The following is a 12,211-nucleotide window of genomic DNA, read 5'->3' as shown; positions in this document are numbered from 1 at the left end:
ATAGCTCAGGAATTTGAAAACTTTTTTATCAATATTCCCTTTAAAACTACCGAAGCTTTAAGTTCATCATCCGCACTTTCTTTTGCGTTACTTACGAAGAATGTAAGGGCATGCCCTACGGAGTTTCGATTTCAATATACAAACCCCCAGGCTGTTATAAAAGCTTTTAAAGATCTTAAAATTAAATCTACAGAAGATCTTTGGGGATTGTATGTAAAAGTCTGTAGTTCTATCATCGAAACTATTGCGCCTTATTTAGCTTTCATATTTAACACCAGCATAGACCAAGGAGTCTCTCAGTAAGGTGTTTGAAAAGTTAATGCTCAATCAAATGTTATGTCACTTTAATAAAAACTCCATCTTTCATGAACAACAGTACGGTTTCACCAAAGGGCGTTGTACAACTGACGCCGGTGTCTCACTAATCAAGAACATTTTTAACGCCTGGGAGGAAGCACAAGATGCCATTGGAATCTTTTGCGACCTTTCGAAGGCGTTCGATTGCGTAAACCATGAGACTCTTCTGCTGAAACTCAATCACTACGGGATTAAGAACAAAGCTCTGGACTTACTAAGATCTTACTTGAAAAACAGACAGGTTAAAGTTCAGGTTAACGGCATAAACTCGTTAGGGTCTGAAATTACAATGGGCGTTCCTCAAGGTTCAATATTGGGTCCATTCCTCTTTTTAGTATACATAAATGATTTACCCCAATTAGTTCAGAATAAACCGAAGATGGTGTTATTTGCAGATGACACATCATTGATTTTTAAAGTAGATCGACGGTCACAAAATCGTGACGACGTGAATAACTCTATTCTTCGGGTCCAAAATTGGTTTACGGTAAACAATTTGGCACTGAATGATAAAAAAACTAAATGTATTAGATTTACGTGGCCAAATGTTAAAAGTAAGGAATGTAACATAATGTTGAATGAAGGAAAACTGGAATTTATTAATCAAACGGTTTTCCTAGGCATTACGCTAGACGAGAAGTTACAATGGGGACCTCATATCACATCTCTTGCGGGGCGGCTGAGCTCAGCCGTTTATGCGGTTAGAAAGATAAGATATTTAACTAATGTAGAAACTGCGCGTTTGGTCTATTTTAGCTACTTTCACAGCATAATGTCTTACGGCATTTTACTGTGGGGTCGGGCTGCTGACATAGAATTCCATTTTTATTTTGCAAAAGAGAGCGGTCAGAGCCATTTATAATCTACGTCGTTGCGAATCTCTCAGGGAACTATTTAAAAAGATTAATATTATGACAGTACCTTGCCAATTCATTTATGAAAATATTATGTATGTAAGAAAGAATCTACATCTTTTTAGTAAAATAAATGAAAGACATAATTTTAGTACTAGAAATAAAGATAAAATAGCTCAACCATCTTTCAGATTAGCCAAAGTTCAAAATTCATTTATGGGGTACTGTGTGAAATGTTACAATAAAATACCTTGTGACATTTTAAAACTAAATGAACGAAAATTTAAATGTTTTATTAAAAGTACACTTTGTAAACAAGCATATTACAAATTAGATGATTATATTCAAGATAAGAATGCTTGGAAACATGCTGGTCCTGCTCCATAGGACAATCCTATGATTGGCTCTATAGCCTGGACAAAATCAAATTGGTTGCTGATTTTTTGCTTTAGCATATTTTTGTTAATATTATTATTTTTTTTTAAATTTATATAATGCTACAAATGTAATTTTTTTTTTCTTTTTTATCTCACGCACTGTTTTGTTGTGTTTTTTAAATATTTTTATTACTCTTTAATGTTAATATTCTACGGTTTCGATATTTGTAAATATGTGAGGAACATGTATACTAACTTTTTTAGTATAGTAGTTTATTCTAAGAGTACATTGTCTTCACATATAATTATTTAACAAATGTAACAAAATATTGTAAACCTATTTTAAAAGAGTAAGTGTGGAGTTTCTTGCCCATTCTTCTCCACACGAAACTACCTTTTGGAAGGGGCAACTAGAATCATCTTTATATTTTTTTTTTTTTGACGTTCAAAAGTGCCATTTTAGATGGTCTAATTGAAATAAACGATTTGACTTTGACTTTGTTAGCTACGTAAACTCGCAAAATAAATGTATACCTTTATAAAGTAAAAATCTGGCGGCTTGAAGGGTAGAAATATCAAGCTAGTCTAAATATATCGATTAAAATTTTAAAATTAACGTTATAAAGTTAAATACGTATTTATTTATACGATAAAATTTTACGAAGTCGAGTTTATTTTTATGTGGAAGCATAGACTAAGCACCTCGCGTTATAGGTATGCAAGATATATAACGCTCCTATCTAAATTAATACTTTTTTTATTATGGTCAGACAGGCGTTGGAGCGCGGGGCCCCTAAATTCGCGGGGCCCGTAGCATTTGCTACTCTTGCTATATGGCTAATCCGGCACTGATAACAGCATAACCAGACAAATTTATGATTTATTAACGATCTTAAGTTTTCCATACAAATACCGTTACATACTTATCTATTACGAAAGCAATTCGAATTTCGATTTCATGTGTTGTTCATGATAGAGAACACTGCAGTTAAAGGATCTATTTTTACTGTAGAATGTAGATATCAATAGAAATACCTTTTCTAAATCTGTAGAATTAATTATATTTCAAGTCAAACACTTCCTTCTAATTTTAGGTCTGTGGATTATCTTAGTGTCGCTGGTGTCTCTCTAGTTCGGTTTTAAAACATTTAATTGATATATAAGCTGTGGACCCTTCTGTTATCTATGCATATAACTATACTTTTGTATTTCAAGGCCATGTCATACTAGTATTATCATACCCTGTGAGGAATGCTAGGAACCTCATATTTTTTCTCTTTCTATGACAATTAATTCCCATCGTGTTATCTCAACAGCAAGATTTCTTTTAATTATCCTACATTTTAGGGAACTTCTAAATCTTCTAATGGCTGCCGAAGTCCATCCACAAAACAGCTGATGTGCGTCTTTTGCTTTTTACATAAAATTATTGTGTGTTCCCTTGTTTGTGACTCTATTTTTTAGATTAGATGGTCCGGTGTTTGAGTTTATATTGTATGCGACGTACAGGGTTAGTATATTATAGCTCTACAATCAAATGAATTAGACAAGGAATGCTACTGTAGATTGTTGGGCTTTTCAGATGTCACTGACCATACAACAAATAATTTTGGATGCAAAAAGACTTGCTGGTCGGCTTAAGGAGCGGGAGACTGAAGCGGATGCGGTGCTGACTGAAACTCAAACAGCATATAGACAGATAAGCACGATGAAACAGGTAGGAATCTCAATGTAGCAACAATATGTTATTGACGTTGTCAATTGTTGTAGTACCTATTCATGTAACTGTAGTTCTATTTGGTTAAGGCAGATTAAGTTATATTTTAGAACATTATATCCTATTATTCTAGTACAAAGAAGAAGTGGACACACTTAATGAGGCATCCAGAGAGAGACCTAGAGGGGAGTTAATTGCTAGTATAGAAAGAGAATCTCGAATAATGAGGGAGGTGCAAAGGGAAAATGTTGAACTAAGAGCTGCACTTGAGGATCACAGAAGAGCTCTTGAGTTAATAATGTCAAAATACAGGCAACATACAGAAAAGAGAATATGGGAGTCTCGGATAGATTTTACATCAGCAATCAATGAGAAACAGCAAGAGGTAAGCTTGAATTTGATATCACAATCAATCTTTCCACTGAATTTGTAAAATGCTTACATATATATAATTAAATGTATTTTTGCAGCTTATTCGCCAGCAAGCAGAGCGAATTAATGAAATGACTAGTATCATGTACAAAGCAGTGAACATGGATGCTCATGGTGATACTAGAAGAGAAGAAGAAATATACCAAAGGCTTATTACAGAGAATAAGGTAATACTATTGTTTGACATACAAGCACTGGTTTAATCCCTCTCATCTTTATTTGGTATTTTGAAAAACATACAGAGACAATAAATATACATATATTTCTAAACTAGATGATCTGTGCGATGTTAAGAAAACTTTTTTCACTTATGCCATTTGCTGGTTTATTATGTGATAGACCTTGTTTTACTTAGAATTTCAAAGATTGCAATAAAAAATACTTACTGCATTCTTTCAGGTTATAATAGCTTACAGTTTGAACATTAAACAATAGAAACATTTATTATTTTATTTTATTTCACCCACAATATATACTATTAAATAAAAAACACAATCTAATTTAAATTAATTATGTATGAAACTCAACTCAATGAAAAAGTACTTGTTTGATGATACTTTAAACTATGATCTATTTTGCAGGGTCTACGAGAAATGCTTGATATATCACGACGTTATGGTTCAGACAAGTCGTACCCTCCTATGGAGGACAAGGATGTTCAGACAGATGGGCCACCACTACCTGGAGCGTGACGACCTGCTATGACTTGTGCCACCTCTAAATAAAAAATGCACCTCTCCAAACATTCTCTTGTGACATAACTTTACATTTGTGTGAGTCTATTCCATTTCCATGCTCATCTAAATCTTGTTAATTATCTCTTAAAAATATTATGTAAATTTCATAACATTTAATTTCAAGTATTTGATTGGCATTACCACTTTATGAAATATGTGTGAGCATAAATTACTTAACTTGCCTAGATCATCTGTGATCAAGGATAATTCTTGAAAAATTATTAAGTTGTACTTCTAACATTGTTTGAGTTATCCTAATTAGTGACATTATTGGGATTATGAGATTATTTAAATCAACTTCAATTATTCAGTCCATCATCCTTTAATTATATTTTCAATTAAGTGTGTAAAATAGAAGTGTTTGAAATATTAAATCATGTAAGCATTGAAAATACCAGTTGATATTTGAGGGGTTTGTAACAACACTCTATATCAAGTTAAGACCACAATTTTGTAAACTATTTTTGATAATAATTTCAAATGTGTTAAGGTTACTTCCTGAAAATTGGTGAAGGATGAAATTGTATTGTTTATTGTATTGCTTGATGCGTTTGTAGTTGAAAGATCTGTGATGGTTAATTTAGTATGAAATTATTCATGTTATGTTGCTGTTAGTATGACTATCCAATTTACAGGAAGTTTTAACGATAATTTTAAAGCAGTTAATGTTAAGAAATTTTCAAATTTTTGGATAAATATTGAAGTGAATGTGGTTTTACTTTTAAATTACAATAATTGTTGTCATAGATGTAGCCTGTCAATCAATTTTCTGCTTGAATGTGTGAAACTTATGGCATTACTGTGATCTTTAGAATCTACTTAATGTTTATTAATATTCTATGAATACCATGAGGGCTATAGCTACAAAGACCTACCTGTTTTTTTCTATTTTTCTTAGTTTTATTGTTATACATAATTATGACTAAAAACAACTATAAGGTTTTTTACTTAATAATATAACATTTGAATAAGTTTGTATTTCTATAGTTTAAATTTCTGTTATGAAGTTTCATTATACAAACCGTTTGAAGAAGCACTTTAAGAATGGTGGCAGAGAAGTCATTGATCAATTTTTATAAATTTTTTAACAGTTTGTGTATGTGCAAAAATGATCTACAAGCTATTCAAATATACTTAGAAAATTACCATGTATTAGATGTAATGTGCTATTTAGACAATATGATACTTATTAAATTGTAAAATTTTATTGCAAAAAATAACTCCCAACTCTTTTCTTCTGTTCAGTAGATATTTCAATATAGACTATTCCTATTGTAGATGGTTATCAAATGTAATGTAGTTGTAACAAATGTAGAAAATAAGGTTAAGATAGTTTTTAGCCACATAAGCAGTGCTGGTTCAACATTCAAGTAGAGGCACAAAGCAAGCAATATCTGTATTTTTTTTTCTTCAAACATCAAATTATCATTTTTATAGAACTAAAAGTTAGAATCGTACAAAGCACAATTTTATATAATATTATATAACATGTGATTAGCTTTCAATAATTAAACCTGGATCTTTGGAACAATATGAGCACAATTAAAAGATTTTGCATACTCATAATCTCGTAAATACCCCGAACTAAAAACCTTGGTAAGAAAATTTTAGCCAATTAATTAAAACTTAAACAGAACTTATGGATAACAGTATTTTCAAGATTGTTAGTATTTTTCAATACTTCAATTTAGATGTGCCAACTGATGTATCACTTTCTAAATGGTGTTATAGTAAAAACAAAGCTCAGTCTATAATTCCAATTTATTATGTATAAAAAATCACATTACCCAAAATAATGAATAAAATATATTATTATTGGCACATTTGATCTTCCCATTGATCAATAGTAAAATATACTCTGGAATATAAATCTGTTGATTTTTTAGGCTAACAAAATTTACTAAAGTATTGTAAGATAAATTAGTTATAATGAAACACTTGATGCGATATTTTTTCATATTACAGCTTTGGATGTTAGTTGGCTAGGGTTAGTGGTTAAAGTAGTTTCTTTGTAGTTGATAAATGATATGCTAGAAAAAAGCAAGCAATATAATGTGGACTGCATAACATAAAAATTAGTCAAACTTGCTTAATAAGCCGTCCTCACTGGAAGTCGGTACTTTCATATACATAATATTATCAAAGTAAGGAAATTCTTTAATGACTATTAGCCATATTAAGGCTGTATCCTACAAATAATTGTATTTCATACTCTCATTGAACCCATTTAATGCCAAGTGGTCAAAAAATTTATTAAACCCTGGAGTTATTGCTTACTTGAATTTCTCCACTTAGTATGTAGTATTCCTCCCTGTTCTATTTTTATAGATGTCTATATAGTTTATCCGCAAAATTGTTAATAGATAAAATATAATTTTGCTAATTGTTCATATTATTTCATACCTAGTGTAACTATTACCCAATGTTATAACAGTCAAATTAAAGACCAGAGTTATTATAGTTTGATAATTATTCTGATTATATGTTGCACTTTATCAGAATAAAACCTAATTGCAAAATTTGGCAAAATGGAATTATAAGTTTTGATTTTAGGAGTCTAGTATCAAAATTATTGTATCTGTATAATATTATAGAAAATAAAAAGATGACAAATAGTAGTTTTATTTCACTGTAGTTTTCTAGTATCTTGACTTAGATTTTTCAACATTACAAAAGTCATCCTGATTAATTAATGAAGGTAGTTTGCTGGAAACTGTAAGAATTTTTTGTATAACTACATGGATATAATAAAAATGCTAACTTAGATTGAATGTATAATTTATCAAACACACACATTTATTCATCTAAAGTTGTAAACTCTTTTATTTTGAATCATACTCTTGTTTGTGTGTATTCTGTAGGGAACTTGAAAGAGTGCTGACCAATGGCTGGTATGTTAGGCAGCAGACCTGCATTTGGGATAATATTCCAGGACAAGGTTAATGTGACATTGTTGTGACCCCTGAAATATAATTTAATTAGGCTATGTACACAAAACACAATTTAAAGAATAAATTACTGAGAAAGTTAAGATGTTTTTCATACAAGAGTTTGTTTAAAAGACAAAATATGTTTGGCTATGAATAGTATATAGTCAAAACTGTTATAACAACATCAAAGCGACTACTCATATTTGGATGTAAAAACCAATAGTCGTAACAGCCAATTATATATTTAAGTACCTAATATAATAGAATTCAGCCGGGACCTTTGATCCTGGTTAATATAACCGGTATGTTGTTCTAAACACCTGTCACCGTAAACAGTTTTACTGTATTAAAAATTTAAATGAAGTCTGAGAATTACAAGAGATTCAATATTATGTACATAAATCTCTACTGCATTTTTGACAACATTGCAATGTTTGTAACATTTGTTGATTTTTACATTTGTACCAACCAAAATATTGTTTAATGCATAAATGATACGATTCAAATAATTACTTACTTTAAACCATTTCCATCATCCCAGAAATAGTATTTTATGTTCATATTCTTAAAATCTAGCAAAGCATTTTCTCCCCTTAAAATAATTTTATCCCACAGCACAACTTGATTTAATTCATTAGATGGTGTAATGTACTCTGCAGTTAGATATAAGAACAACTGTTTAACATTCCAGTTAAAGAGACTGGAAAGATCTGTTTTCAGATCAAAAGTTAAATAACCCAAATCATTCTTTTCCCTTGAGGCACCATAGTCTGGAACATTTTTTCTGTAATGTTAAGAATATAAAGGTTTACAAGGATAAGTATAGGGCAATAATTTGCGTTAGTGTTAATTCTTCTTTTGTTAACGAGTGATTGTATTTTTCACTTGTCTTAAAGAGATCCAATTTTAGGTTATTGTTAAAATAATTACTGTTTACTTACACAACTACTTTCACTGTATTCATTTGAGCAGCGGTTCTATAGTCCACCGTCAGTGTGGATAGAAAACATAAAAAAGTTAAACATGCTAGAACACTTAGAGTATACGTGAGAATTGCATTTCCTCTTGTTAATATAGAATACATGTTTATATTTTATAAACAAAACAATGTATTATTGTGATTTTATATATTTGATTTTGTATTTTTGTTCCCCTACTCAAAAGCAGCATTAAAGCCACGATCCACTTCGGTTAGCTGACGTTGTCTGTATTTGACATTGACGTTAGTAGATAACAATACTTCCTCGAGGACACGTCATTCTTAATAATTAATAAAACAGAGTATAAGACACGTAAAAGGAAAAGGTGGTACAGAAAAAGAATCGCGTTGTAGGTACTTCTTTACTTCTGGAAAGGGCATTAAACCGGTTCCGTAACTAATATTTAATATTTTGCAATAACAATGGTAATGAACTGCTAATGAAAAGTACCTACAATCTACATCAATCTTTATTTTATTTTAATAATAGTTTCTTTAAGATATAAATATAAATAAAGGCTATTTTGATTTGATAAATCGTGCAAGTTTAGAGGATCTAAGGATGAGATTCAGATACTAGACGATGGGAGTCATACTCCAATAGTATATCAACAAGTCATGGCTCAGAATCTGAAGGTTAGGTTAGGTTAGGACATTAATGATTGGCCGTATTAATTTTTGCTTGTCTTTATTCATTATATATTACTCTTTTTTTCAGTTCCTAATAATATGAAAAACTATGAAGCCTAGTAATGCTGCAAATATCGACGGTATGACAGCAAAGCCCTTGTTACACGGCACTCCCCCAGGAACACTGCGACAGAAGCAAACCCTTGTTCGATAACTTCCAGACATCTGCTCATAGCACCCACTAGTGATTGCTGTATTATTATTGTCTACGGCCCTAGTACACATGTGGGTTGAATTTTCCGCTGTAAAAAAAATGTTAATCCAGTACATTTCTAAATAGTGATACATTGCAAAGTATCTATAAATTACATTAATGTAAACTATTTTGAAACAAGAAATATTTGCACACTTTGTCATGAATGGTATATTCACGGATTTTAGTTTCAAAACCTGAAATAATAAATCCACCGTCGACAATAGGTTTGCCAACGTACCTACTCTACTAATTTTTAAGTATTACTATCAAAAACTTTAATATAATGAATACATACGATGTCCATTGAAATAGTAAGTAAATTTTGCACAGATATCATTTTGTGTGAGCACACAAGTGGTTGCGTTGAAATGGTTTGCCCAAATGTAATCCATATCTGGCCAGGTGCCGTCCTCTGTAATTAAAATGTATTTTAAACAGTTAACGTTTTAAAGTTAACGTGAGTTCTGGAACTATGAGATATTGTCAGACTTAGCTTCTAGATAAAGCAAATCCTGCAACGCGTATTTTGTTCGGTAGTAAATTTTTAACCGACTTCAATAATTCAATTTGACATGTTGTTTTTAAATTTTTTGTGTTGTTTCAATGGCGCGATACAACAATGACTGTTTCTGAATAATTGCTATAAAGGAAGCTTTGTATTAAGCTTTTCAACATTAAAATCTAACCTCTTTAATAATACTTTACCCTTTTTATAATAGAGGTTATAAATGTCTTAATTATGAAAACCCTCAAATATTCAGATTCTACGACAGTAACAGCAATAAATAAGTACCATGTTGTTGGGATTGAAGAAACATTTTCGAAAATCTGTTTAAAATAAACGATAGATCATAAAAGTAAAGTAAAAATGTTTTGACCGGCATGACATGAGCATTGACGAACCCGGTCAACTTTGGAGCGGTGTAACAGCGTTTCCAATTGACGAAATTTAAAAAAAAATATAGAGGAAAATCTTCAGAAAGAGATCCTCTACAAAATTGTTCTGTCATAATTTTTTTATAAAATCATGAGAAAAAAGTTTTTAAGCAAAAAACGATTCTTTTTCACTTTTTTTCTTATAATTTTAGAATTTTGGCTTTATGATAAAAAGTCACACGGATAGGCAAAGCGATTTGCTACAAAATATGTCTTTACAAATTTTGTTGTACGATGGATAGTTTAGACTTCAGAAGATATACCCAAAAACGTGATTTCACCCCTTTTCCAAGATGGCGGCCGGGGGACAAAGGCGCCAACCCCACAAACTTGGGTTTAAGCTTGTTTTGACCCGCCCTACATGTCCCATAAATAAAATTGCGTCCTCTAACGAATGTTCAGTAAATGTAACATTTCAATGGACTAATAGGGTACAGGCAAATTAGCTACATGAAAGTAAAGTACAAACCTGAAACAACGAGAGGCTGATAGCACGGTATTCCATCCGCAAGTCGTGTAGCATCATTGCAGGTCGCGTTCATGAAGACACTTTGATTGTCATATCGGGGACCAAGCCACGTGAATTGGAAGCATCGTGTGTCATTACGGCTCGACTGAGCTACTGCTGAAGCGTCTGTTTTACGTATTTTACGATTTAATATGACAGGAACACTTTGTACATAGTAGAATTTTAAGCTTAATAATCATGTTGTTAAATAACTTCATTTTGGAAACACAAATTTAATTATTTTATACTTGTTTCGCTAAATTGAACCTATTAAAGTCGCAAAACCATTTCTATGAGTAATATTTGCTATGTGGAATCTGTGTTTTTCACTTCAGATAGAAATTTCCATAATTAAAACTAAAACAGTTAAAAACTACAATTTGATCTAAAATATAACAATTAAATTACCGAACCGCCCAAATAAACGGCTTTATCTATATCATGAACTATGGTGTAATTATTAGGCTGAATGTAATATTTTTTTTAAATATCAGGTAATTAAGACACAATTGTTTAATAACAGTCATCAAAGCAGACAGAAATTAGAAAAGTAGACGTTTTATTTTATTTCAATACAATTACTTACATAAAATTGATGTTATTAATAAAATCCTTTCAATATTCCACATAATTAATACTGGTCTTTTTGTTTTCATTCACATTGTTTTCACTGTTCAATACTTGAAGCAATCTTGATAAATTATTATCTTTAAATTACGTACGATATTAAAATATTCAGTTAAATATCTTTGTTCCTTGCCGATATATCAATAACTGATTGCACGGATTTTGATAAACATTCTGTCTAGTTTGAGTCATCAGTACTATATTTTAATAATGGTAGGGGAGCCCACGATGCTAAATGGGGATTTACTCGAGCGTCGTAGAGACCTATTGGGATGCAAAGCTTAGATAATAAGAAGAAAAAAATGTTATATTATATATACCTTTTCATCGGTGGGGGAAGCGGCTATAGATTGTTAAATATGTAAAAAAAAACTGTTGCATCGACATCCTCGAGCGCGTCAGATATTGGTAGCATCAATGCCCTACGTATTTTTAATAATGTACGTATGTTAATCTGATCGTTTGCATGATGCGGGTCGTTGTATTTAAGGGTTGAAAATGAAAAAAAAATAAAAATTATCGAGCGCGTCAGATTTTCTAAGGGAGTGTTAAGTGCACCAAAAAAAAGCTCTCATTCACTAATCTGACGATTTCGATGGGACGCAAACCCACGGCCATTTTCATAATTTGCAAAAAAAAATCGCAATTTTGAAATACTCAAGCGCGTCAGATTAAGATATATGTGGTTCATCTTTATGTTCTAAACGTACTGTCTCATAATCTGACGATTATCTAGAGGGATTCGCCTGATCTGACAATTTTTTTTTAGAAAAACGGTTCACCTAAAGGGCCATCCCTGCAACTTCCCGCTAATTCCATTCCTGGGCGCTTAAAATTGATATTTTGAGCTCGCTGAGTTCAAAGAAATAAC

At 31.4% G+C, this 12,211-nt stretch overlaps 3 protein-coding genes across 3 annotated transcripts; 1 reads left to right on the top strand and 2 right to left on the bottom strand.

The window, feature by feature from the left end:
• The first annotated feature begins 2,863 nt into the window (after positions 1–2,863).
• On the top strand, positions 2,864–7,089 carry LOC125057653 (FGFR1 oncogene partner 2 homolog). The gene is made up of 5 exons (XM_047661429.1): positions 2,864–3,098; positions 3,171–3,305; positions 3,439–3,690; positions 3,776–3,904; positions 4,319–7,089. The coding sequence occupies exons 2-5, from the start codon at positions 3,171–3,173 to the stop codon at positions 4,427–4,429; spliced, it is 627 nt and encodes a 208-aa protein (XP_047517385.1). The 5' UTR covers positions 2,864–3,098; the 3' UTR covers positions 4,430–7,089.
• Positions 7,090–7,235: 146 nt separating this feature from the next.
• On the bottom strand, positions 7,236–8,617 carry LOC125057654 (signal peptidase complex subunit 3). The gene is made up of 3 exons (XM_047661430.1): positions 8,346–8,617; positions 7,922–8,188; positions 7,236–7,436 (listed from the first exon to the last, which is right to left on the bottom strand). The coding sequence occupies exons 1-3, from the start codon at positions 8,486–8,488 to the stop codon at positions 7,307–7,309; spliced, it is 540 nt and encodes a 179-aa protein (XP_047517386.1). The 5' UTR covers positions 8,489–8,617; the 3' UTR covers positions 7,236–7,306.
• A 437-nt stretch (positions 8,618–9,054) lies between these two features.
• On the bottom strand, positions 9,055–11,511 carry LOC125057655. Its single transcript, XM_047661431.1, has 4 exons — positions 11,300–11,511; positions 10,675–10,839; positions 9,565–9,681; positions 9,055–9,315 (listed from the first exon to the last, which is right to left on the bottom strand). The coding sequence occupies exons 1-4, from the start codon at positions 11,367–11,369 to the stop codon at positions 9,098–9,100; spliced, it is 570 nt and encodes a 189-aa protein (XP_047517387.1). The 5' UTR covers positions 11,370–11,511; the 3' UTR covers positions 9,055–9,097.
• Positions 11,512–12,211: the final 700 nt, after the last annotated feature.

The sequence above is a fragment of the Pieris napi genome, chromosome 17 (genome assembly GCF_905475465.1).
Source record: "Pieris napi chromosome 17, ilPieNapi1.2, whole genome shotgun sequence".
Classification (NCBI taxonomy): Eukaryota; Metazoa; Arthropoda; class Insecta; order Lepidoptera; family Pieridae; genus Pieris; species Pieris napi.
This window is presented reverse-complemented; position numbering and strand designations above follow the sequence as displayed.

What these genes read in the sequence shown, in the direction of transcription:
- LOC125057653 (XM_047661429.1), top strand. Translation starts at nt 3,171, where the DNA reads ATGTCACTGACCATACAACAAATAATTTTGGATGCAAAAAGACTTGCT. An exon ending in TCAATGAGAAACAGCAAGAG is followed by an intron (nt 3,691 to 3,775) that starts GTAAGCTTGAAT and finishes GTATTTTTGCAG; the next exon opens with CTTATTCGCCAGCAAGCAGA. An exon ending in GGCTTATTACAGAGAATAAG is followed by an intron (nt 3,905 to 4,318) that starts GTAATACTATTG and finishes TCTATTTTGCAG; the next exon opens with GGTCTACGAGAAATGCTTGA.
- LOC125057654 (XM_047661430.1), bottom strand. Translation starts at nt 8,488, where the DNA reads ATGTATTCTATATTAACAAGAGGAAATGCAATTCTCACGTATACTCTA. An exon ending in AATACAGTGAAAGTAGTTGT is followed by an intron (nt 8,189 to 8,345) that starts GTAAGTAAACAG and finishes TTAACATTACAG; the next exon opens with AAAAAATGTTCCAGACTATG. An exon ending in GATGATGGAAATGGTTTAAA is followed by an intron (nt 7,437 to 7,921) that starts GTAAGTAATTAT and finishes ATTATATTTCAG; the next exon opens with GGGTCACAACAATGTCACAT.
- LOC125057655 (XM_047661431.1), bottom strand. Translation starts at nt 11,369, where the DNA reads ATGAAAACAAAAAGACCAGTATTAATTATGTGGAATATTGAAAGGATT. An exon ending in ATTAATAACATCAATTTTAT is followed by an intron (nt 10,840 to 11,299) that starts GTAAGTAATTGT and finishes TACGTAAAACAG; the next exon opens with ACGCTTCAGCAGTAGCTCAG. An exon ending in TCAGCCTCTCGTTGTTTCAG is followed by an intron (nt 9,682 to 10,674) that starts GTTTGTACTTTA and finishes TTTTAATTACAG; the next exon opens with AGGACGGCACCTGGCCAGAT.